Source organism: Protopterus annectens, chromosome 13.part0, assembly GCF_019279795.1.
Source record: "Protopterus annectens isolate FY-2018-M chromosome 13.part0, PAN1.0, whole genome shotgun sequence".
Classification (NCBI taxonomy): domain Eukaryota; kingdom Metazoa; phylum Chordata; order Ceratodontiformes; family Protopteridae; genus Protopterus; species Protopterus annectens.
The window spans coordinates 1,211,597,448-1,211,624,880 of NC_056747.1; the positions used below are offsets into that span (position 1 = coordinate 1,211,597,448).

Consider the following 27,433-nt stretch of genomic DNA (forward strand, 5'->3'; position numbering starts at 1 on the left):
TGGGTCCAGCAAGGCTGGCCAGTCCAACAAACGGATCCAGTTTTTCGGCCTTATGAGGTGAGGAAAACAGAGCTGAGTGTGCAAGATGGATGCGTATTGTGGGGGGCACGAGTGATAATTCCGTCCCCAGGAAGACGGGCACTTTTACAGCAGTTGCACCAAGGTCATGTGGGCATTACCCGAATGAAGGCCTTAGCTCGAAGTTATTTTTGGTGGCCCAAGTTGGACCACGAGATTGAAGTCGTTGTGAATGAGTGTAAAACATGTCAACAACATCGCAACTTGCCGGTGGTGGCGCCACTACATCCATGGGAGTGGCTGGCAGAGACTTCATATAGATTATGCAGGACCTTTCATGGCGGCCATGTTTTTGATAATCATGGATGCTCATTCGAAATGGATGGATGCCTATCAAGTCAAGACACCTACTTCGCTCGTTACCATTGAATGCTTGAGGAGGAGTTTCAGTAGCCAAGGACTACCAGAGACTATTGTATCCGATAATGCTTCATGTTTCACGAGTGAAGAGTTCAAGGGTTTTCTGAGAAAAAATGGCATTGTACACATCACCTCAGCACCCTACCATGCAGCTACGAATGGTTGTGCTGAAAGGGCGGTTCAGACTTTTAAAGCAATGATGAAAAAGTCTGGAGAAGGAAGTATGGCAGCAAAAGTATCAAGGGTGTTATTCAATTATCGTATTACACCACAATCTACCACGGGTTTGTCACCTGCCGAGATGTTGCAAGGACGGAGATTGAGATCCACGTTGGATCTAGTGTATCCAAATGTCCGAGCTAAGGTGGAGGGGACCCAGTGGAGGCAAAAAGAATGTCATGATCGACGGAGAGAGCGAAGTTTTCTGGAGGGAGATGCAGTGATGACGCGAAATTTCAGTTATGGACCTAAGTGGATTCCAGGGTTCATTGTCAAGAGTACAGGTCCATTATCGTACCAGGTGAGGTTGAATGGAGATTTCTTGGTGAGGAGACATGTAGATCAAATTCTGCGGAGTGAACAGAAGAAGGATGCCATGGAACTGCCGGCCTCGGAACTACCGTTAAGTTCGGAACCAGGGCTCGCAGTGGCAGGAGGATCGCCAATTGAGGGAGACCGCCAGGACGTGGAAGGAGAGGTTCCCGAGGATCCAACCGTGCCAGGGAAGGACACACCGATACCTGAAGTGGTAACTGTGACACCGGAGTCACCTAAGGTGGTACCACTCTAAGCGTGTGCTGGTTAAACCTAGTTACTTGAAGGACTATCAATGTTAACAAAAGTGCATGTATAGATTACCAGCCTACAAATAGTAGATTGTATGGTAACCAGTTAATAACTAGCCTGTTATTTACAAGTAAGTGATTAAATGCATTATGGAACTTGCTCCCTAGTTTTGCTTATGTAGGAAATTGTGTCTTAGCTTAAAAGGGGAGGAATGTAGTATTCGGGCTGGTAATGTGGTTGTTGTACTGTAGGGGCGCTGTGGGAGAATTCAGCATGTACTGTTGGTTCTGTATTCTCTGGTAACTTGTTGGTTCTGGTGAATGTATGACTTGCAGAAGTTGTGAGAAGAAGCATGGGTGCGCACCTGGAGGCTCTTAATAAAGAAAGGCCTTACAACTCCATAAACCGTGTGGTCTCCTTATTTCCCAGGATATAACACAAAGATAGAGTGAAAAAAAATATTTTTCTAGGGTGGAGTTTTCCTTTAACAGTTCACAGCCTTCATCCTCTGCACTAACTGCTAGACTTGAGTATTCAAATGAATTATGAATTAGTAAAAGTTACATAATTACTGGTGGTAAATATAGCACTGCAAGTTCCTGTGCAGTCTACCTGCAAAGTATGTAGTTTATTTGGGCATGGCAGGAATTGTTTGTAGCCTAAGACAGCAGTGCCCAATTGTCAATAATTCTTAAGCTGAAACCTGAGAGTTGCGATAAAGTTGGAGGTAGGAATCCATCCTTCATACAGATCTCTTTCCGTAGTCAGATCTCCCTGTGGGCATGCATATAGCACTACAGAACAGGTATACCAATTTCATGTTTACCTCTATGCGTTATGCATAAAGTTGCATTTTTTTTTTTGGGGGGGGGGGTTGCATCGTCTGTTCTAGTGGAGACTAAGAAAAAAAATAAAAGATCCAATGGTCCAGAAAAGACAGCATCTCTCAGTCTGTACAATCACATACAGTCTCTTATTTCACATTCTAAAATTAGTAAGCTGTAGCAGATACGTAATATATCTGTGATCTATCACCTACTATACAGTACTTGTACGGCTTAGGGAAGTAATGCCTGATGCCATACAAAAACGTATTCCTGCTTGCCACAGACCATATGAATAATGTTAGCGGTTGACTCTTGGAAGACAGTTACACAGCCTGCTCTGTACTTAAGGTTGGGCCACTGTTTTCACTATTAAATGTAACAGTATTGTACATTATTTATACCTGCTGTTCCACTGAGCCATACAAAGGCACTTTTACCTGGTGGATTCAGAACAGTAAGATAAAACGTAACTTGACAATGTATATTAAATAGTGCATTTTGGGACTAAGCTGTGCTGTCTTTTATGTCTGCGTAACCAAGTTTAAAATGAAGCTTAATATCCCATTTAACTGTTATACTACAATTGAGTGGTTGTAATTAGTGCCTGATGACTCATACTTGTATTATAGAAGGTCACTGGCTATGAGGCTGAATGTGGGCTGATCAAGCACCTCAGCCAGTGAGGTTGTGCTGCTGTGTTACCTGCCTCACAGTCTGCATCATACTGTTTCATGGTTCACACATCTGTTGGACCCTAGATACAGAGCACAGTCTCTGAAAATACGTAACAAACAGGAAGCAATTAACACTTCTAAATAAAAAGCTTAGCATAAAGCTGAATGAATGCATTTAAACTTAATCATTTTGTTGTTAATGAAATACTATGAATTAGCATGATTTCATTTTTAAAAAATCTTACACTTAAACATTTGACAAACTTTCTCCAGCAGGCACAGTATATTTTTTGAAGTGGGTAACAGTTTCAAATGATACAATATTCTAAGAGCTATATGGTTTTGGAGGAAATCAAAAAAAAAAAAAACACAATGTTTCCCTACCTGTCCTTACTTTATAATGTCTTTACATCTAATAAATTATACTGTTCAAATATAGCAAGTCAGGAAGCAGCGGCAATTCCAATAAACTGCAGCTGGCCAACTAAGTTAATTTACTACAGTTCACATTAAAAAAGAAAGGAAAATGATACTACTAATTAAAAAATCATGAGTGAATGTGCAGAACCAAACTTTATATTAATTCGTGCTATAGAATAGTTATCTAAACTCTTTTTTTATCTTGGACTGCAAACAGAGTGCTTACACATCTGCATATCTTCACTTGTGACATTCTCTATAGCTTTTCAGCAGAGGTATATTATGCATGGGTAAAGTATGTACTTAAATTTGCTTAAGCATTGGTTATGCTTAGAGTTAGGTAACAGTAAGATGCTTCTCTGTGTAATGCTGGCAGCGCGGGTTGCAATTTTTTTTTAATAAAGGTACAAAGGCTATGAATACATAAAAAGCAATAAGCACTAACCTGAACTCTAAATACTGCATACTGTATAAATAAGGACAATTAGAAAGATACTGCTAATAGATCAGACCATTTTACAGGCAAATATAAACTTTTTTATGCAAATCTTCCTTTCTGATGCAACACTACAACATGGTTAAGTGATAGCTTGCCACTAAATATATAGCTAGACAGATGGAGATCTGTCTTTATTTTTTAATGACATTGCAACCATTTTAAACATTATGCAATGTTACATCACTATCATTAATGGGCATAAGTAAAAGCTCTAAAATACCATACTGTTAACTACACCTGAAATAATACATTACTTTTTAAAGCAGTTTTGTATGTTTATCATTAGTGATGACCCTTAAACTCAACTCTTTAAGCATTTGAATAAAATCATAATCTTACATATACAAATGGAGCTGTGCAGTGTCAACAGAATAATGTTACAATCAAGGGGATCAAGGAGCAAACCTTGCTAGCACTCATTTAGATAGTAATACAGAAAGGTCATGCCAATATACCTCCCTGCACATTCAAGACTGCACTTGTCTACACAAATTTTAGTTTATAATAATTTTCCTATGAAAGCAAATTCTCCTTTTCCCTTTTTCCTTACCATGATATGGTCTTGCACAAAGATCTTCATTGCTGTTGTAGATTCTCCATCGGTTACTTCCTGTTTGGTCTCCCCTTTGTCTCACACTTGAGGATGTGTTTAGGTATGGAGCAATATTTTCCCCTAGAGTAACGCAATTCCACCTGGAGCTGGAGGACTCACGGTCACACTCCTGCATAGTCAGTACTGATGCCGTGGAGTTCCGGTTGGACTCAGAAATCCCAAGGCACTGCATAGCGCCAATATTGAAAAGACGATGGCGGGAGACCCATTTCCACTGCTGGGCAGGAGCACTCTCATTACAGGAAGATGTCACCTGAACTAGGGTATCCCTGGTCTCCAGACAGCCCTGTAATCCATCATTGTAGATCAGGAAAATTTTGGAATCTATTGAGAAGAGGAGAACAAAAACATAAGAAAATGTAACCAGACGGGAGAAAACGCAGATACATTTCATTCAGTGCTTTTTGTATTCAGAACTAGATGGTCTTATGGTTAATGAGGATCCTTGTAAACTGAATGGTGATTTTCATTACCTCCCAAGGCAGTATACCACTATGAAAAATGACTTCAATACTGATGCACTGTGTACAGACTAACGCTCTTCCTCTTCTCAGGCATGGTGAAACCTTACACCTTGTTTGGTGTCAGGATAAATATAGCATTCTTAGCCTGGACTGTAAGAACAGCACAGTATACTGAACACATCACAAAGCAATTCTAGTACAAATGGACATAAAGAAATTCAACTTGAGTGTGACTCAGTAGATTTTGTATCATTAATATTACATCTTCTTCACTCTCACTCTTAACTGACCTTTTGTTACAAAATCTGTAACTGCCCTGTTGGTGAAGCCCATTATGGGGTACTGCCTTACAGACAAATGTCCACCACTATCTTGGACACTCACTTTCCAAAGTTATGAATAGTGCATATGCATACATAAAATGCCTCTATGTTACACAATGACAGCCATATCTTCCTGTCCAGTACTACTTCCGGATCCTTCCACTTTGTGCAAAGCACTTCTATGAGTACCCCTTGCTGCCATGAACATAATTTTACTTCTGCCGTTTGTAACAGCTGGTATTAGGTTCTGTGAAGCCAACCAGAGCAGTCTCCATCAGTAAAATTTTACTTTTGACTTGCTTTGTGAGCCTATGAACCTTTATTAGTGGACTGGAAAATGAGGCATTTTTTTCAGTTACAAAAACAGACATCATACCAAGAAGCAAAAGGAAAAAATAAAATCACACAGAAAGAAAGACAGAGAAGGGTAACTCATAGCATAACATGCAAGGAAAAATAAACATACAAGAAGTTAGTACTGAACGGTATAGGATAATAAAAAAAACTTAAGTGGAAGAAATGAAATGTGAAAGTCAAGAAGAGGAAGGGGGTAAGAAGGGATACAGTAAAAAATGAAAGAATCCAAATGGTGATAAAATCATGTAGGCAGTGTACTAGTAAAAGTCATTAGGAATGAAAAAAGGATAGAGATTAGGACATGACAGATGGGAAGACATTATGTATAGGTCATAAATTTAAAGTTTGGCATGAATTGTTGGAAATGTTTAAGGCACAACACTGTTCATGAGATCTTTTATGTTTACCTGAGCTGCTGCCACCTTAGGTAGATAAGACCTCAGGTTTAACATCTCACCTAAAGGATGGCACACTCACTAACCTCTTAGATATACTGCACTATCACTAATGGAAAGATAATTTAAGCATCTGGTGAGGGAAACAGAACCCACAGTCATATGTAACAGGGAACAGAATTCCAATCACTGAAAGGCAAGAAAGAAGAGGATTTAACTCTGTACATGACAGAGTGTTGGGGTAAAAAAAAAAAAAAAAGAAAAGAGTAGAAAACAGGCTGGTTAGAGAAAAGAAATGGGTAGTAGCTGGGGTATGAATAGGTTTCCTAGTGATGGACAGTGTCCATGGTGCAGGAATTTGAAAATTAAGTAGGAGAGAATGAGAGATGATAGCTGCTGGGTAAGGAGATATCTGACTATGACGATGGTGAAACAATGGTGTTACCTGTGAACTGCAGCTTGGAAATATTAGTATTACTCTGGCATCTCACTATATCAGAATGGGGACGCTGTACTCAAGGCTTGCTATCAGGACTGCTTTCTACACTGTTTGCTAAGCTTCCCTGGTGAGGAATGTTGTGGACTTGAAGAAGCTTGATGGCACACAGACTACTTTGTGTTATGCTGTGTCAGTAAGACAGCAGGACAGGGTAGCATCCAAGTTGATATTCAAATGCTTAAAAGTTGGAAAAGTTCCAAGACCAGCACTGGACAGGGTAGAGACTTTCCAATTTTGGGTTATGAGATTTTTTCTACTTGCGGTTCAAAGCACTATGGACTAAGTTTTGATACATAAAGGAAGTTTAAGGAAATTTCAAGTACAGTATATTTCATATATAAGCCAACTGCCTTTTTATAAACTGTATATGTCTTTTACACCCATTTCTATATTAGGTTTATATGTTTTTATAAGCCTTTAAGTTTCACATACTTGTTATTACATACAATGTTTTTAAGAGCACACTGTTCCTTTAATTTTAATTTTAACTGTTAATTGATTTGTGCATGTGACCTTTTTACACTATTTAAACGATTTGCTGGTCAATGTAAGTTGTTTCATATACCTGAAGAAGCCCTCTGGGTGAAAGTTTTATATTTGCGTGCTTGAAATTTACTTGTGGATATTAAAAGCGTACCTGAAATTTACTTGTGGATATTAAAAGGATTTCAAACTGCATTTACTCCACACTGCAGTCTGGTGATTTCTTATTTCTTATTGAATACAGTTGGTGTGTCACTGGATTTACCTACATGGTGGTTCACTTTTTTGCTGATATTTTCCAAGGAGCTATTGGCAAGGCCAGATTTCTTTAAAAGAAAGAAGAGTGAGAAGAGTGGATGGGCTGAAATGGATCCTTGTTTGACCACATTAAGGATGTTTAAACTGCTGGGAGACATAGCCATTAGTACCTAGCCAGCCAAGCAGCTACCAGATAATGCATTTGACTGCTAGCATATTCATTCCATAGTGTTTTAGGACAGAGAGAAGGGCACATTGTGACACAAATATGTACAGTCAGTGAAGAGAGCCCTGTGCTACATACTATTAAAATTCAGGCTGGTGAGTAAGCGGAGGGCACTAATAATAGAATGCCCCTTCTAAACACCATTTTAGGTTTCATGTAACAGATTACTGGAATTTAGAAAGTCTGCTTGTTGTGAGGAAATGACTTCTTCCAAGATTTTGTTGTGTGCCAGCAACAGAGCTTTGAGGAAATGTTGCTACAGTAGGAGCGGGCACTCATTTAGGTACTTAAATGATCAATGAGTATTTCTTCAAGGAGGAGAAGATGCTAGAAATAAGTGATACATTGACAAAATTTGTGAGAGGGATTAACAGGAAGGTGCCACAGGCCATTAAGAACTTAGGGAAGAGGAAATTTCAAGATGGCTGCACACTGATCAACAGCTTGATTTCAGCTCTCCCAGTGTGAAAACAGAAACTGAGAGAGATACTGTCAGTTTGAGTAAAATTCAGTTACTGGCTAATAAGTACACTGCTTTGATGCCTGCAAGGAAGAAACAAAGAGCCTGAAGGAAAAGCAACTAAAAAAAGGTGAAGAGAAAACACTGTCTGAGAAGAATCTTGCAGCTGTTCAGCAAAGAGCAGTTCAAACTCCATCTTTGGTGCAAGACATAGCTTCCAGTAATCTAGAGGAAAAAATAAGTTGAATGTGCTCACAGCTAATTAAAATAAATAAAACACTGAAGAACTAGATAAAGTACATACTACATGCTTTTAATATGATCATGGATCAAAAGAGACAAACAGGCAAGATGACGGCGGAAAACAGTACTCAAGCCGCTGAATCACTTACAAATGCCTTCTACCAGCACCTGCAGGACTGCATGGATAAGGCAATCCCAAGCAAAACAAAGACTCTTTGTACCAAAGGCAAGCGTCCAGTCTGGTGGACCCCAGCCATAAACAAACTCTACAACAAAAGGAGGAAGCTACTACAAGATAGAGCAAAATCCTTAAAAGGTAAGACACCCTTGATCACTATAAGTAAAAAACTAAGAGCTCTCATAAAATCATCCAAAGCAAATTTCGAGAGAAAAATAGCTAAAGACTCAAAAGACAATCATAAGGCCTTCTTTAGCTATGTTAGAAACCTAGGAGGAAACTCCCAGATATGCTCAGAACTAGTTCAAAATGATGTGAAGATTACTGATCCTACAGACATTGCCAACATACTGGCTGACAGGTTCAGTGCAAACTTCTCCCCTCCCCAAGGGAGAGATATCTATACCAAACGATTGCAGCGCCCCCAAACATCTCCAGCGCCCAAGTGAGAACTGCTCTCTCCAAAGCAAAAAACACAGCATCCATGGGACCTGATGGTGTCCCCGGCTGTGTGCTCCACGAACTCAATGAGGAATTAAACCCACAGCTAGGACAGCTGTTTAATCAAAGTCTTACCTCTGGATACATACCCAGGAGTGGCGCACTGCAACTGTGGTCCCACTTCACAAAGGCGGTGCCTCCACCGACCCTGGAAATTACCGGCCCATTAGCTTGACAAGCCTTATCTGCAAAGCCATGGAGAGGATCATAATGGACCTCATAAATAAAGACATAGGAATTTGCAGACTTTGGATCCAACCCAGTTTGGCTTTGTCAAAGGCAGATCATGCCTTTTAAACTTGGTTGACTTTTTGAAACAGTCACCAAAGCCATTGATGAGGAAAGGCAGTCCATACAGCCTACCTTGATCTGGCTAAGGCCTTGATACAATACCCCACTCGGGTATCATTGAAAAACTCATCAGCTTAAATGTTAACCCATACATCACAAGATGGGTTGCAAACTGGCTGAGTGACAGAACCCACAGGGTCAGAGTTGCTGGCGCCATGTCAGACTCAAAGCCTGTCACAAGTGGTGTCCCACAGGGCTCAGTCCTGGGCCCACTCTTGTTTGGCATCTACTTTTCCGAAGTACAAGCAAACACAGGAGGGTTATGGCTGACAAAGTTTGCAGATGACTGCAAACTGGGCGCCATAGTAGAAAACACATCTGACACAGATATCCTTCAGAAGGGTCTCACAGAAACGGATAACTGGTGCCAGAGCCACAGCCTAAAGTTAAATGCCAAAAAATGCATAGTCATACCCTTCGGGAAAAACAAGGTTACCCCTAGTTACCAAATAGGAGGCAATCCACTGAGCACAGAAGAAGTTATCAGGGACCTGGGGACCCAGGTTGATAGTAGTCTGTCATTCGACACCCATGTAGCTAAAGTAGTTAGGAAGACATTCTACATTGCCCACCTTATCATGAAGGGATTCTCATCTAGATCAAGGGAGGTTATAGTCTCCCTTTACTCATCACTCATCAGACCAATGATTGAGTACAATGCCCCATTCGGAATGTATCTGACCCGACACTTGCAGCAGCTGGAGAGTCCACAAAAGTTCCTCACCAAAAGGATAAAGGGTCTCAAAAATCTATCCTATGCTGCCCGACTGAAAGAACTCCAGCTCTATTCAGTCGCTTACCGCTTCTCAGAGGTGACCTTTGCCTAACATACAAGGCCATGTCAAACCCAGATTTGATGAATATGCTTCACCTCAAAAAATCTAGATCCATCAGAGCCACAAGGGCGGGAGACTTAAACCTCGACACGGCTATTAATAGGACGTGCTGGAGGGATAGATTCATCACCCAAAGACTCCCTATGCTGTGGAACAGAATCCCGGTACATGTGAGGCAGAGCACCTCGCTGGCCTTGTTCAAGAGAAATCTTGACCAATGGATGAGAGATCGCAGATATACCCCAGGGATTACCTCAGTGTCACTGCTCGACAGAGGCACAGCAAAATAATGGGTATAGTTCCCCATACTAAAGGGGTGGCGTAAGCCACAAAACGATGGGCTAGGCTTGTAAATGCCCTCGGGCAGATAGCCTAGTATGAACCTATGAACCTATGAACCTATGACAGGAACCAGTTCTATCACTTAGGAAGTCCCCTAGCATCGAAGACTAGTTAGTACTCATAGGACCCCCTGTAGTCTTTACTTTATGATGTTCTTGCTAACTTAGACTGGAAGCATTGTGTATCTTTAAGTTGATGCTTATAGTGCTTTAAGATATAGACGTGAAGGGACTATGGTTTTAGTCTATTTGCATGATGAGGAGGGGATGTGGGCACTTTAAACTGTTAATGTAAACTGTCTTGATTACATGCTGACTATACATATGTATGTGTACTTTTTACTTAGTATAATTATGTGCTTTTATTTAGTATCTAAGGATTTATTCTAAATGCTGCAGCTTGTTTGGTATGAGAAGGACTAAGTTTCAGAATTTGTGTGTGTGTTATGTTATGTCACAGATAAGCATTGTTGTTAAGATTTTATCTTATACTCTGATTTATGCTGGGGTCTATGTACCTTTAAGGAGAGTGGTTGCAGGATGATACAGTCATGAAATGCACGTGACTGTGCATGGTGTGCTGGCTGGATTATTCGTAAACAAATGGATACCTGCATTTGATTTGTGAATAATGATGGTGATTTGTGAGTATAAAATTAGTGCAAGTATTGTTATTTGTATTTATGGTCTGATGAAGCCACCAGAGAGGTGGTGAAAGCACTTACTGTATTTTAAATAAACGCTTCCTGTGTTTTTATATGGTTTTTGGAGTCGTGCTTTGTACTATCGCTTGTGTGCTTTTCATTATTTTATTTTTCATTTGTCTAAGCGGTTTTTCGTTAACCCGTTGGGTAATTTTTTTGTGCCATTATTTTGTACTTAATGAAACCAGAAATAAACATCTGAATGTTATGGAATATTCTGAGACAGTTGCAGATTTTTTCGGGATATAAAATTAAAGAAGATAAAGGCAAACTATGTACTCACAAACATACTGGTCAGAATACCCATATGGGACATGATAAAATGAAGTATTTAGCAGTGCGGATTAAAAGGATTTGGTTATGGCAGCTAAGGATTTGTGGGAAGAGACTAAACAGAAGATAATATAAAAAATGAGAAACTGGAAGCTTTTGCCTATGGATATGGATAGCAAGATTCAAGCAGAAAAATGTTTTAGTCCCTTTAGTTTTTTACACAGGTCAGGCATATTTTTATCAACCAGAGGAGAAGTTGTGGACAGTAATTAATAAACATTTGCTATACTTTATTTGGGAGGGTAAGAGGGCAAGAGTCAAATAGGATAATTTGATCCTCCCAAAAGAAGGCGTAATTCAAGAAATAAGAAAATAATGGGATTTTGGATGCAGATACTCAAGGAGAAACACAACAGTCAAAAAGAATATTATAGTCATAAATTAGCAGAAAGTATACTAAGAACTAAGGGTCTATGGTTAATCATCAAAAGAAATAAATGTTGAATAGCTTATTCATCGAATGGTAATCATCGAACGGCCATCCATCGAACGTGCAGTTGTGAGATGGGGAAAGTAACTACTTGGCAACACTTCCCTGTCTCATGCATGGCAGTATTACAAACCCCTTTTCCCCACTGTAGCGCAGTCTCAGAGTTGGTATATATAGTTAGGGGGTGTGGGGGGTGAAGCCCCCCACATTGGGGGGTTTGGGGAAAAATAACCTAACCTAGGTGGGTTTGAAATACTGCTATGAGTGAGACACAGATGCAAGAACTAAGCCAACATGGGAATGAAGAAAGTAGATTCTGCTGACAGGGATGACTGCAATTAGTGGTACACAGAATAAGCAAGAGGAGGTTGGAGTTTACTGGAGAAAACTGGCAAAGGAATTGGCAGCAAATAAATACAGAAGGAAATGTAATAGAATGGGAAGAGGCCAAGAAGACATTTCCATTGCAGGCGAGTGATTGCCTTCTCCATCAGGGATTGATATTAGAATAAAGACAAAGAGAAATGGATAGGGGAATCCTAAATGAAAGACCTGCACTGGTTTAGCTTTTTACTGAATCTAGAACAGAAGCTGCTGTTAAAAGGGATAATTAATATGGCACATAAAATATTGCATGTGCCTGGAGCATTTCTCCCCGGACCTCTGCTGAAAATAGGCTCTGTCCTAGTCAGACTTTCCCAGTCAACAAATGTTAAATAAATATATATATATATATATATATATATATATATATATATATATATATATATATATATATATATATTAATAATGATAACTATACGAATCAATCCGAAGATGTCAGAAAAATTGGGGAAGAGAGATTAGATATGCAATTCACAAAGAAACAATGGCTCCCACAAATGCAACAAAGTTTAAAAGATTTAGAATTTTGCCTGGAAGTGATTGCAGAGAAATGTTTATACTCCAAGCACACTCCAAAGATTTTTTTTTTCAGGTAGATGTCAAATGTTGGAGGTGTGATGGGGAAGACAGAGATAAAGTACAATTGTGTACACTTACCATAAATATAGATGTTCGAGTGTATTCACTGTTGCAGTCATTACATTTGGGTTATCTGCTTGCAACAGCCCTCAGTCAGCCTGATTAATAAAGTCTTGGGTCCTGCGTCAGTTGCTGTCCCTTCTTCCATGACGTTAGGTCATCAGGGGTATAAAACATGCAGCTGATGCCATTATATGCCCACCTTATCATGAAGGGATTCTCATCTAGATCAAAGGAGGTCATAGTCTCCCTATACTCATCACTCATCAGACCAATGATTGAGTACAATGCCCCATTCGGAATGTATCTGACCCGACACTTGCAGCAGCTGGAGAGGCCACAAAAGTTCCTCACCAAAAGGATAAAGGGTCTCAAACATCTGTCCTATGCTGCCCGACTGAAAGAACTCCAGCTCTATTCAGTCGCTTACCGCTTGCTCAGAGGTGACCTTTGCCTAACATACAAGGCCATGTCAAACCCAGATTTGATGAATATGCTTCACCTCAAAAATCTAGATCCGTCAGAGCCACAAGGCGGGAGGCGTAAACCTCGACACGGCTATTAATAGGGCGTGCTGGAGGATAGATTCATCACCCAAAGACTCCCTATGCTGTGGAATAAAATCGGTATATGTGAGGCAGAGCACCGCTGGCCTTGTTCAAGAGAAATCTTGACCAATGGATGGGAGATCGCAGATATACCCCAGGGATTACCTCAGTGTCACTGCTCAACAGAGGCACAGCAAAATAATGGGTATAGTTCCCCATACTAAAGGGGTGGCGTAAGCCACAAAACTATGGGCTAGGCTTGTAAATGCCCTCGGGCAGATAGCCTAGTATGAACCTATGAACCTATGAACCTATATCAGTTTTTCTTGCCCCAGATGTCAGGTGCCCCCCTAATGGGAAGCAATTAAATCTATAATACAAGGATATACCTCCAACAAAAAAGCAAATACACCAAAAAACTTTTTGAGCATAGTAAGTGAGAGTAGAGGTATAGCCAAAAGAAGAAAGGGGGCTGGAGGGAGGGTAACCAGGACTGCAACAGTGAATACACTCAAACATCTACATTTATGGTACGTGGACACAACTGTACTATGTTCTTCGTGTTTCACTGTTGCAGTCATTACATTTGGGTAGATTCCCAAAGCTAAGGTTGGGAGAAGGAATTTAAATAGAATTAGGACCAGCTATAAGGCCCTGCAAGACTGCAGTGGCAAAACGAGCTCTGGATTTAGAGAAAATTGGCAAATGATAATGCTTGGTGAAAGTATGTACAGAACTCCAGGTAGCAGCTTCTAGGATGTCCCTTGTAGGGACGCCCCTGAGAAAGGCTGTGAGGTATATGCAGCCCTGGTTGAATGGGGTCTGATGCCCTGTGGGATAGGTTTTCCATGGTGCTTATAGCAGAAATGAATGCAGTGGCTATCCATTTTGAAATGGTTTGCTTTGAAATAGCTTTCCCCTCTGTCTCTGCAGCAAATGCCACCAGCAGTTGTTCAGGTTTCCTTTGAGGTTTAGTCGTGTCCAAGTAGAATCTAAGTTGTCTGTGCACATCTAAGGAGTGCAGTATCCATTCCCCTTTGTTCTGTGGGTTAGGAAAGAAGGTAGACAAATGAATGGACTGATTAAGAGCCAGACTGGATACCACCTTGGGCATGAAGGAGGGATTGGTTCTGAGGGACACCCTGTCCGCATGAAAGATGATGAAAGGCTTCACTGCCATAAGGGCCTGTAACTCAGAAACCCTTCTTGCAGAAGTGATTGCTAAAAGGAAAGCTGTTTTCCAAGAAAGGAATTTAAATCTGCAGTGGCAGCTGGCTTGAAAGGAGGAAGAGTGAGTTTCTCCAAGACAAAGTTAAGGTCCCAGGCTGGAGATGGAGCCCTCCTTGGTGGCCTTAAATTTTTGGCCCCTCTGAGGAACTGCTTGAGCAGTGGGTGAGAGAAGAGGGGAGGCTCTGTGCTATAATGAGCTGAAATGGCTGAGGCATGAATTTTGATGGAGGAAAAGGACAAGCCCTTATGAAGCATCGCAGTCAAATATTGTAGAATCTGAGGTAAATTGGGCACTGCTGCGCTCATCCCTTGAGATTGGTTCCAGGTACAAAATCTTTTCCATTTTGCAGCATAAGATTTTCTAGTACTAGGCCTCCTAGCCTCTAAAATGATATCCATCACAGATTTATTGAGGGGTGGTAAAGGAGAGATTAGGTAATTTACCAGGCTGCTAGGTTCAGGGTTTGCAGCTGAGGGTGCAGAATTTGATTCTCCTGCTGAGACAACAGGGAAGGAGTCTGAGGCAGGTGCCAAGGGGCCAAGCATGACACACTGCGCAGGAGGGGGTATCAGTGTTGGTGTGGCCAGTCTGGTGCAATTAAAATCTTCCTTGGCTTGTCCTGTTTGATCTTTAGTAGTACCTTGGAGAGCAGAGGCAGAGGAGGAAAGGCATAAACTGATAGGTTTTTCCAGCTGAAGGATACAGCATCCACTTTCCAAGCTGGTTTGTGAGGAATCATTGTGCAAAATTTGTCCAATTGATGGTTCTGGGGGGGGCAAACAGGTCTATATCTGGGCTCCCCCATTTGCTTGTCAACATGTTGAAAATCCTGGATTCCAATTTCCATTCGTGTGGATCCATGAGGTTTCTGCTTTGTCCATCTGCCAGTGTATTTAGTTTTCCTGGCAGGAATTGAGCTTGTAGATTCACTTGGTAGCTCAAGGCTGTGTTCCACAATGCCATGGCTAGTCTGCAGAGGGGGTAAGAATGTGTACCCCCCTGCTTGTTTATGTATCACATGACTGTGGTGTTATCCCTTTTTACTATTAGTTGTCCTGGAAGAATGTGGTCCTTGAAGGCTGTCAAGAGCATTCTGTACAGCTAACATTTCCTTTTGATTTATGTGTAGGAGCATTTGACTTGGGTTCCACTTGCCCTGAATGCACTTCCCTGCCAGGTGAGCCCCCCATGCATAGCCTGATGCATCTGTTGTTAAAGTTTTGGTGGCAGGGCATAGTGTGAATGGTAGTCCCTTGTTTTGGTGGCATGCCTCTGCCCACCAAAGGAACTCTAGGGGTAGGCAAGGCATGATAGGAATCATAGCTTCTAGATCCTGTGACTGTTGACACCATAGGCTTTTGACATACCATTGCAGTTTCCCCATATGCAGCCTTGCATATGGAATTAGAAGAATGCAGGAGGCCATGAACCCCAAGGCTTGCAGTATTTGCCTTGCAGATAACTGGTTTTTTGTGGCCACTTTTCTGAAGTAGGTTGACAAATGAGTCCGTTTCTCTGGCGTAAGGAAAGCCATCTGGGAAGTTGTACTCAAGCTTGCTCCCAGGAATATAATTTGTTGACAGGGTACCAGGTGTGATTTCATTTAGTTTATGGTGTACCCCAGACAAGTCAGTATCCTTTGAACAAAGGCCAGATGATTCAAAAGTATGTCCTGGCTTTCTGCCTGAATTAGACAATCGTCCAGGTATGGATATATTTTAATATTTCTTTGCCTGCAGAATGCAATGACTGAAGCTAGGCACTTTTTGAATACCCTGGGCGCAGTAGATAAGCCAAATGGCAGTGCAGAGAACTGATAGCGCATGTAGCCTGCTTTGAAGTGTAGGTATCGTCTGCAATACTCCCTGATAGGGATGTGCAGGTATGCTTCTTTTAAGTCTAGTGTTGCCAACCATGCATCTTTGCCTAGCATAGGAATCAGCTGGTGAAGAGTCAGCATCCTGAATTTTGGAATCACCAGAAAGGTATTTAGAGTAGAAAGGTCCAGGATAGGATGCCATGTATTGCCTTTTCTGGGTACCAGAAAAAGTCTTGAATATAAACCTTGTCCCTTTTCCTCTTCTGGTACCAATTGAATAGCCCCCACGCTTAAGAGAGAGAATACTTGATTTTGGGCCTCTGCCCACTGATTTGGGGGTAGATCTGGCCACCTGCTTGGTGTTGGTAAGATGTGGAAGTGAAATCTGTATCCTCGGGACACTATATTTAAAACCCATTTGTCCTAGGTAATGAGTTCCCAGTTTTTGGCCTACAGACCAATCTTTCCACCTAAAGGAGCATTCAGTTGGGAAGTGCTTGGAAGTTTTAAAAGCAAGTCATTGAGACAGTTTTCCATGGGGGGAGTCTTACTACTCCCTGATTTGGGTGCGGAAACCCCCCACTGCTTAGTCTTGTGTGTCCCCTGGGACTGAAACCTGGGGTTTCTGCTGTGTCTGGGTTTGGCTTGAGAAGACCTGGAAGGGGCTGGAAAGGACCAGTTCTTAGAGGGACAGTGCCTATTAAATCTAGGAGGCTGAACTTGTAAGAAATCTTTAACAGTTTGCATAGATTTATGAGAAAAACAACTCTTGCTGGGTAAAGCACCTTCAAATCAGATAAAAGCAGCAATACAAAAACATAAGAAGGTGCACCATAAGCCAAAATCTTGATAAAGATGAATCTCCAGTAGATAAAACACAGGTTTATTAGTATAAAACACGAACAAACTGCAGTATGGTAAGCGCTTTCGCGTTATATTTAACGCTTCATCAGACATCAAAGCAGCTTGAAAACCATCTGTTTAAATAGAAATGACACACAGGTCATGTGCTTACACTAGCAAATCAGAATAAGAACAATAATAGCTCAAAATACAAATATTATAAAATCCTAAAAACACATTCTAGTGCCTTAAAGGTCTATTAGCTAAAAAAGTTTCAAGGGCTAACCTGTCATTCATGCCAAAATAATAATACACTTATTATAAAATCTTAAAACACATTCTAGTGCCTTAAAGGTCTATTAGCTAAAAAAGGTTTAAGGGCTAATCTATCATTTATACCAAATTTATGCGCTTGTAACTTTAATATCCACTTCCCTTCTCTTTCTTCAACTTTGTTTTTGATGTCCCCTAATCGGCCAGTTCTACCTACGAGTTCAAGAACCTGAAACTTAAAGCAATGTGCAGGTCCTAATTCTTTAGTGTGTTTAGCTAAGGCATTGGTGGTATTGCATTTAGCTATAGCATAAATATGCTCCCTGATTCGTTCTCGTAGGGTTCTAGTTGTCATGCCTACATAGAAAATAAAACATTGCTGGCATCTGGCAATATATACTAAGCAATCAGACTTGCAATCAGCATAGCCTCTGAAAAAATAAGTACGCCTAGTGTGGGGTGTACAAAACAATCAGTGTTAAATATGTATCTGCATTGATTGCGTGTGACATGGGTGCCTGTCTTGGTGAGGATTTATGTGGTTTATCAACCTATCATAACAAAGTAGTCTACTAAGGAAGACATATTCTTATGCAGCTACCCTAGGTCTCTCATCAATGAGGTTCTTAATTCTATCATCTGCCATCAGAAGTCTCCAGTTATTGTTTAATATATTCAATACATGTTTGTTCTTATTAGTATAAGGAATAACAACTCTGTTGACATCAGAGTTGTTCTTGGTCTTATTGGTAACTGAAAGTTCTCTGGGTCTGTTGATCAAGGGAGCTCCTACATCTTTCCTAAGTCTATCACTCATGGTGATATTTTCTGATACATGCTCATAATTATAGCCTCTGGAAATAAAATTCCTGGCTAATTGGGATTTATGTTTGTTATACACCAAGTCTTGAGACGTTAGCTTGGAGACCCTTAGAGTTTGGTTCTTGACAATATTGTTGTGAACGTGTCTGGGGTGCATGCTATGACGATGGAGAAGATTATTTCTCCAGCAAGATTTCCTATAAACTTCTGTTTCAAAGCTATTGCTGCCTTTGATGATCTTGACGTCTAAGAACTCAATTTCACTAGTGTCCTTAGAGCAATCAAAAGTAAGAAAACTGGTCGTCCCATTCAAATAATCAATGAACAGTTGCAGTTGCTCCAAACTGCCACCCCATAACAAGAAAATATCGTCCACAAAACGATTGAAATATTTAAGATGTTCCTTGTACTCAAAATCAGGAGTGAAAATGTATAGATCCTCCCATTGTGCCAGTACCAAGTTAGCGTAAGCGTTGGCACATGGTGTGCCCATCGCTACGCCCTTGGTCTGTAGATAGTATCTCTCCTCATAGCAAAGAACATTATTTTCAAGTACGATCTCTAAGAGGGACATGCATCTAGACACTGAATCACTGGGCATTTTCTTAGCACATAACAATGTTCTAACATATTCCATGCCTATATCATTAGGTATCGATGTAAAGAGTGATTTAACATCGAGGGTGACAAGAATGTCTTCAGCATTGAACATAGAACTGCTAAAAGTAGCTAAATTTTCCAAAAAATGAGGTGTGTCCTTCAGGATGTAGCTGATTCCCATGACAATAGGTTTTAACATCTTGTCCAGATATATTGACAGTGGTTCAGTTAACCATCCTCGACTCGAGACAATGGGTCTCAAGGGAGGATTCAACATGTCCTTGTGTATTTTTGGTAAACCTCTGAAAGATGGTACCAATGGTTTATCTACTAACATATACAAGTACAAGTCCCTAGTTAAAGTGTTGTTTAACATCAAATCATACAAATGAGCATGTACACATTTAATTAGGTTGTTCAACTCATAATTGGTAATGGAATAGTAAGTTTCCTTGTCTGCTAGCATATGTTCCATTCCCCTAGAATAACTAGATTGATTTTTAGGGTAGCGTACAAGAATATGTCTTCCCTTAGTAGACTACTTTGTTATGATAGGGTTGATAAACCACATAAATCCCTCACCAAGACAGGCACCCACCCCTGTCACACGTGCAATCAATGCAGATACATATTTAACACTGATTGTTTTGTACACCCCCACACTAGGCGTACTTATTTTTTCAGAGGCTATGCTGATTGCAAGTCTGATTGCTTAGTATATATTGCCAGATGCCAGCAATGTTTTATTTTCTATGTAGGCATGACAACTAGAACCCTACGAGCAGATCAGGGAGCATATTTATGCTATAGCTAAATGCAATACCACCAATGCCTTAGCTAAACACACTAAAGAATTAGGACCTGCACATTGCTTTAAGTTTCAGGTTCTTGAACTCGTAGGTAGAACTGGCCGATTAGGGGACATCAAAAACAAAGTTGAAGAAAGAGAAGGGAAGTGGATATTAAAGTTACAAGCGCATAAATTTGGTATAAATGATAGATTAGCCCTTAAACCTTTTTATATAGGTATATTAACTTGTATATGTTAGTAGATAAACCATTGGTACCATCTTTCAGAGGTTTACCAAAAATACACAAGGACATGTTGAATCCTCCCTTGAGACCCATTGTCTCGAGTCGAGGATGGTTAACTGAACCACTGTCAATATATCTGGACAAGATGTTAAAACCTATTGTCATGGGAATCAGCTACATCCTGAAGGACACACCTCATTTTTTGGAAAATTTAGCTACTTTTAGCAGTTCTATGTTCAATGCTGAAGACATTCTTGTCACCCTCGATGTTAAATCACTCTTTACATCGATACCTAATGATATAGGCATGGAATATGTTAGAACATTGTTATGTGCTAAGAAAATGCCCAGTGATTCAGTGTCTAGATGCATGTCCCTCTTAGAGATCGTACTTGAAAATAATGTTCTTTGCTATGAGGAGAGATACTATCTACAGACCAAGGGCGTAGCGATGGGCACACCATGTGCCAACGCTTACGCTAACTTGGTACTGGCACAATGGGAGGATCTATACATTTTCACTCCTGATTTTGAGTACAAGGAACATCTTAAATATTTCAATCGTTTTGTGGACGATATTTTCTTGTTATGGGGTGGCAGTTTGGAGCAACTGCAACTGTTCATTAATTATTTGAATAGGACGACCAGTTTTCTTACTTTTGATTGCTCTAAGGCCACTAGTGAAATTGAGTTCTTAGACGTCAAGATCATCAAAGGCAGCAATAGCTTTGAAACAGAAGTTTATAGGAAATCTTGCTGGAGAAATAATTTTCTCCATCGTCATAGCATGCACCCCAGACACGTTCACAACAATATAGTTAAGAACCAAACTCTAAGGGTCTCCAAGCTAACATCTCAAGACTTGGTGTATAACAAACATAAATCCCAATTAGCCAGGAATTTTATTTCCAGAGGCTATAATCATGAGCATGTATCAGAAAATATCACCATGAGTGATAGACTTAGGAAAGATGTAGGAGCTCCTTTGATCAACAGACCCAGAGAACTTTCAGTTACTAATAAGACCAAGAACAACTCTGATGTCAACAGAGTTGTTATTCCTTATACTAATAAGAACAAACATGTATTGAATATACTAAACAATAACTGGAGACTTCTGATGGCAGATGACAGAATTAAGAACCTTATTGATGAGAGACCTAGGGTAGCGTACAAGAATATGTCTTCCCTTAGTAGACTACTTTGTTATGATAGGGTTGATAAACCACATAAATCCCTCACCAAGACAGGCACCCACCCCTGTCACACGTGCAATCAATGCAGATACATATTTAACACTGATTGTTTTGTACACCCCCACACTAGGCGTACTTATTTTTTCAGAGGCTATGCTGATTGCAAGTCTGATTGCTTAGTATATATTGCCAGATGCCAGCAATGTTTTATTTTCTATGTAGGCATGACAACTAGAACCCTACGAGAACGAATCAGGGAGCATATTTATGCTATAGCTAAATGCAATACCACCAATGCCTTAGCTAAACACACTAAAGAATTAGGACCTGCACATTGCTTTAAGTTTCAGGTTCTTGAACTCGTAGGTAGAACTGGCCGATTAGGGGACATCAAAAACAAAGTTGAAGAAAGAGAAGGGAAGTGGATATTAAAGTTACAAGCGCATAAATTTGGTATAAATGATAGATTAGCCCTTAAACCTTTTTTAGCTAATAGACCTTTAAGGCACTAGAATGTGTTTTAAGATTTTATAATAAGTGTATTATTATTTTGGCATGAATGACAGGTTAGCCCTTGAAACTTTTTTAGCTAATAGACCTTTAAGGCACTAGAATGTGTTTTTAGGATTTTATAATATTTGTATTTTGAGCTATTATTGTTTTTATTCTGATTTGCTAGTGTAAGCACATGACCTATGTGTCATTCCTATTTAAACAGATGGTTCTTAAGCTGCTTTGATGTCTGATGAAGCGTTAAATATAACGCGAAAGCGCTTACCATACTGCAGTTTGTTCGTGTTGTATACTAATAAACCTGTGTTTTATCTACTGGAGATTCATCTTTATCAAGATTTTGGCTTATGGTGCACCTTCTTATGTTTTTGTATTATAGTTTGCATAGATTTAGCTTTATCTTCCATCTTTTTAAGAACTTCCTCAGCCTTGTTGCCAAACAAGCGGTCCTGATTTAAGGGAGCATCCAACAATTTAGCTCTAACATGATCAGGCAAAGATTGCTCCTTAAGCCAAGCATGCCTTCTGAGCACAGACCCAGTAACAGCAGCCCTGCAAGAGGCCTCTAATGAATCAAATCCACATTGCAAAGTATGTTTTCCAACCTGTTCAGCAGAATGCATTAAATCCTGTAATTCTTTAATTTCCACACAGTCAGAAATCAACATCATTTTCTGTTTAAGCAATCCAATAACATGTTGCTGATACTTTAACATATGAAACTGGCAGTTTAAAGCCCTAATGGCCAAGGTTGCAGAAGTGTAAACCTTCTTACCCCATCTATCCAGCGCCCTGGAGTCTCTATCAGAAGGGCTAGGATTTTTAGCAGTAGAAGCCTTAATGCCCTTGGGTCCCTGTGAAATAGTCTCTGGATCCGCAATAGAATTTTTAAAAAGGAACTTGTGAGAATCAGGAACCCTGTAATATCGGTCAGGTTTTCTGGGAGAGGCAAAGAATCAGGGGCCAAACTAGATTCTGAAAAAGCATCATCAACAATGTCTAGTACAGAAGGAATAGCTAAAGACCTATGCTGAGGCAGGTGTAAGAAATTCCTAAGCCTCTTTTTTGAATCAGAAAAATCCCGGCTTTCCCAGTGGAAATGCTTCCTTAGAGTATGTAAGGTTTCACCAAAAGAAAAATCCTCTGGAGAGGAAGCAGAGGGAATAGAATCCTCTGCATCAGAATCCTCATAAGTAGATAAGGGAAAATCCAGATCATCAGAACAATCAGAAAAATCAGAATCATAGTCAGAAGATTCATAAACAACTTCAATCCTAGGTCTCTTAGAAGGGTGATGTTGGATTCCTAGGTCTCTTAGAAGGGTGATGTTGGCTTCCCCTAATTAGAGTTGTAAGATCTTCAGCCGTTCTTATCATTTGTTTTTTAGGCATAGAGGCCTGTGCATATAGCCTGGGAGTCAGTTTTTTAGACATGGTTCGAGATTTAGGCCTAAATGAAGAAGGAGGCCATCTGTTTAATATGTAAGTCTGTACACCTGAGTACACCCTCAGAAGCCGGTGCCTGCACAGCGGCTCTGGACCCATCCAAGGTAGAGACATCCACGGGTTCCATAGTTGAAGCATTTTGCGGCATACCGAACTCCGAATGGGTCTCAGTAGAGCCCTGCGAATCAGAAGTAGCGGGTATCAGGGGCTGTGAAAGTACCTCACTGAGTACCGGCGAACTGCCAACTGGCTTAGGAGAAGCGTCGTTGGCAGTTTTGGACCTCGGCGGCCTGTCTCTGTCTTTGCGTTTTTTTTTAAATCTGGGTAGTCAGCTGGCTAACCAACGACATTTCTGTAAACCGAGAACTGAAATATTTAGAGGCAAAAATATACCGATGACGGATAGTGCGCTGATTAAATAAAGCACAAAACCAACAACAAGGTACGTCGTGGTCGGGGCCTAGGCAAGGAATACAGTAGGAATGAAAATCTTTATGAGGTATTTGGTTTCCACAAGTAATGCAATTATTAACTTTTGCTGACATCAGTAAGGAACAAGAAAAAGTTTCCCTAACGGGTTTCTTAGCTTTAGTTGAAAACTTCGGTTCCGAAACTCGAAAACGAAAATTTCAGGAGTCAGCCGACTGGCACTTGCGAACTGCTATTGCTTCGGGCACTGCACAGCAAGAAAGACTAATGTAACGGCGTCGGCTGCATGTTTTATACCCCTGACAACCTGACGTCATGGAAGAAGGGACAGCAACTGATGCAGGACCCAAGACTTTGTTAAACAGGCCGACTGAGGGCTACTGAAAGCAGACAACCCAAATGTAATGACTGCAACAGTGAAACACGAAGAACATCTGGGAACACACGTTTTGAAAATGTAATGAGTTGTCAGAGTTTAAAAATTCTCTCCAGAGTACTCTGTCAGGAATAGTGAGTGAACAAAGGAGTGTAACTAAGGAAATTATTATTACTATTATTTTTTTTTAGCTCAGATACAGGATCTGAACTGCCTAGACACAGTAAGGCCTTATTAAATTTAATTCTGGTGGCTGCCAAAAAAGAAATTACCAGAAAATGGAAATCAAAATCTAAACCAACTATACTTGAAGTAGTGAATATTGTAACAGAGATAAAAGAACAAGAAGTGGGATCTTTACAAAAGGGAAACAGCAAGTTACATAGAAAAAATGGAAATTGTAGGAACAAAACAATCAGGAAGAATTAAGTTTAAGAGAAGGCAGGAAATTAATAATTTATGTAATGCTGATTAGATTATACATCACATATACTGCTATATATCTTATAATGTTTGTAAACGTGAACTTGTCAATATGGTTTGGTTAATTTTATATGAATGTGAGTTTACCTGTGTCACAAGTGATAATTCAATAATGGTGTTAAAAAAAAAGAGAATTAGGGCAGAGATCACTGAACCCATGCCATTTGAAGGAGTGGATAAACTTGATTAGTTTACTGGTTATTTATAGGTTAATGGGACAAAAGAACACAACTAAAACAATTGTGAAGACGTAAGCATGAAAGTATGGGGCATGCTCAGTGGTAGAGGAGAGGAAAAGGCTGGTACTTGAATAGGCCTTTGTAGATGTTCGGCTCAGAGTGGAGTATACCAATAATATTCAGGGCTGTAGTTGCCCTTCGGGCTGAGTTTTAAACTGATAAAAAAGAAAGAATATAATAGATTTTGACACTCATTTGCATGACATACTACTGACTAAAGAATGAAAATAGGTGAAAGGTTATATTCTAAAGGAAGAAGCATCTGGAAGTAGTACCAGCACAGTTCGAGCACAATGCCATAACAAGGCTAACAGGTGTAAAACACTCTTGAGAGAAAGGATGAAAAACACCACGTTACAAGTAGGACTATATAATACTAGCAAAGTATGAGGAGGTTACAGAAGTGGGCATGAGAAATTGTATAAATTGATACTAAGTGTACAGGACATGTAACGGTAGTAAAGGACTGAGAATGAGATGGCTGTAAACCGACATTACTGGTTAAATGATGAAGACCTACATAATAAATAAAATGAAATGAAATGGTTAAGAAGTGTGCCTTGGTAATACAAAATTATGTTACTTTAGTGAAAGCAATAGAATCATTGGTACAATATAAATGATGTTATATCTGAGATCTATGGAACTACATGTAATATGAAATATGACATTTTCACTGAAATATAAACTGTGTGAATAAATTTACCATAAAAACAGCAATGAAGAACTTGTTTTAAAATAAGTATGTTTGCACACATAGACACAAAGACATACATGCATGTTTTATATATATATATATATATATATATATATATGTGTGTGTGTGTGTGTGTGTGTGTGTGTGTGTGTGTGTGTGTGTATACATATATATATATATATATATATATATATATATATCTACAGACACACACACACATATATATATATATATATATATATATATATATATATATATATATATATATATATATATATATATATATATATTTATATATATATATATATATATATATATATATATATATATATATATACATATGTATGTGTGTGTGTGTGTGTGTGTGTAGATATAGATATATATATATATATATATATATATATATATATATATATATATATATATATATATATATATAGATAGATATATGGGTCTACTTCTAAAGACCGAACCGACGATTCCCCGACACAGAAATCACCGACGCCAAAAAACCGACAACACACAAACCCGACAACGCGAAACACCAAACACCATAACACCGACACACGGAACGTAAACAACACACTACACTACATAGCATACACACTAGCCCTGACCCAAACCCTAACCCTAAGGTCCGACACTATCGCACACTTCACCTACCTGCACCCTAACCCTAACTCACTTACCCACCCCTAGCCCAAGCTCCGACACTAACGCACACTTCACCTACCTGCACCCTAACCCGAACTCACTTACCTGACCACTCCTACCTCCGTCACTGTCGCACACTTACCGGGTCGCGATCACACATTACCCTTGTCGGTCTTTCCGCTGTCGGCGAATCACCCTGTCGGTATACGTACCTGTCGGTTATCTGGCGTCGGTGATTTCTGCGTCGGGGAATCGGCGGTTCGGTCTTTAGAAGGGGACCCAGATATATATATAAACATACACACACACACACACACACACACAAAACATTTTGGTGTGGCATTTGTCACTCCTGCTCACATGAAAGACATTTCTAGGCTTGCATGGGGTATTGATATGCCTTTATTTCAAGAAGCTGACCTTGACCAAGGAACACAACCTTTTAACATTTGTTTCAAGGTTGTGATAACCTTTCAGTCTTCCATGGATCCATAGTCAAGCACTTGTTTCTAAATGTAAAAGTGGAGAAGAAGCGTAGAAATAACAAAAGGGAATACTGATGGTGGGCATCTTGCAGAGGGACTAGAGCAATTAGAATAGACTCAAGGGCAGTGGCGGCTTGTGGCATTGGACTGGAGGACTGCAGCCCTCCCAGCTGTGTAAAGAAAAAGAAAATCACAACACTTAAACAAAAATATTTTTTTAATTATAAAAATTGACTAACTTGCATAAAAAAAAAAAGAGTCAGACTAACTCGCAGTCTCGGAACTCGAACTGAGCATGCGTGTTGCTCGGCGAGTTCCGTGTTTTATTTATTTATTTATTTTTCCTCATCTGGTTGCTGCCTGGACTGTTTCTGACTGCTGTAAAGGCAGTCCAGAGTATAGGGAGTTCTGCATCAGTGTGTGATGTCCAGAAGTCTGTGCGGTAATCGCACAGTAAAGTGGAAGGGAGGCGGACTGCCACATACGCAGGCATGTACGTGACTTGAATGGCAGGGTGACTACTGAATGGTTCTCGCTCTCTTTCTGAAAAAGAGAGCGGGAAACAATCAGTATTAACAGCCAGTGCATGACAGGGCAGGTATATTTTTGAATAGGAGAACACAAATTTTATTAGTACTCTCTCTCTTCTTGCAGAGTAGACTTTGCTTGTTTGCTACCGTACGTGGATGCTAGTGCCAAGTGAAGTGCTATATTTGCTTGCTTGCTCAATTTAATTGGCAGATAATATAATATTTGATTCCTGACTTTCTTAGTTTATTTAGTTTGGGTGCTTCACTGCTTCTGCTTACTATACTGGTGGGTTTAGTTACTACTGTGCTTGCTACAGGGAAATGAAGATTTCTGGAGTGCTGGATTGGATTCCCAAGTCTGTCAGCCAGCTAAAAAAAACTTTTGTTGTTCGTGATGGTCTGAAACAAAACGCAGACAGTGACAGGCAAAACGAACCAAACACTCTTCATCATTTATTTTTTGAGGTAAGGTAAGTCAGCGTTTTATATTTTTATATATTATATTGCCTAATCTGACTGCCATGCCATGCCAGCTAGCCAGCCCTCAAGTTTC

The 27,433-nt window shown here is 40.0% G+C and overlaps 1 protein-coding gene across 1 annotated transcript in view; it reads right to left on the reverse strand.

Moving 5' to 3' along the window:
- The window catches only part of MRC2 (mannose receptor C type 2), a 1,890,380-nt gene that overhangs the window by 1,491,884 nt on the left and 371,063 nt on the right, over positions 1-27,433 (reverse strand). The window contains exon 2 of the mRNA XM_044055215.1: positions 4,195-4,581. Coding sequence (XP_043911150.1) covers positions 4,195-4,581 — 387 coding nt within the window. The remainder of the gene's footprint in view (positions 1-4,194; positions 4,582-27,433) is intronic.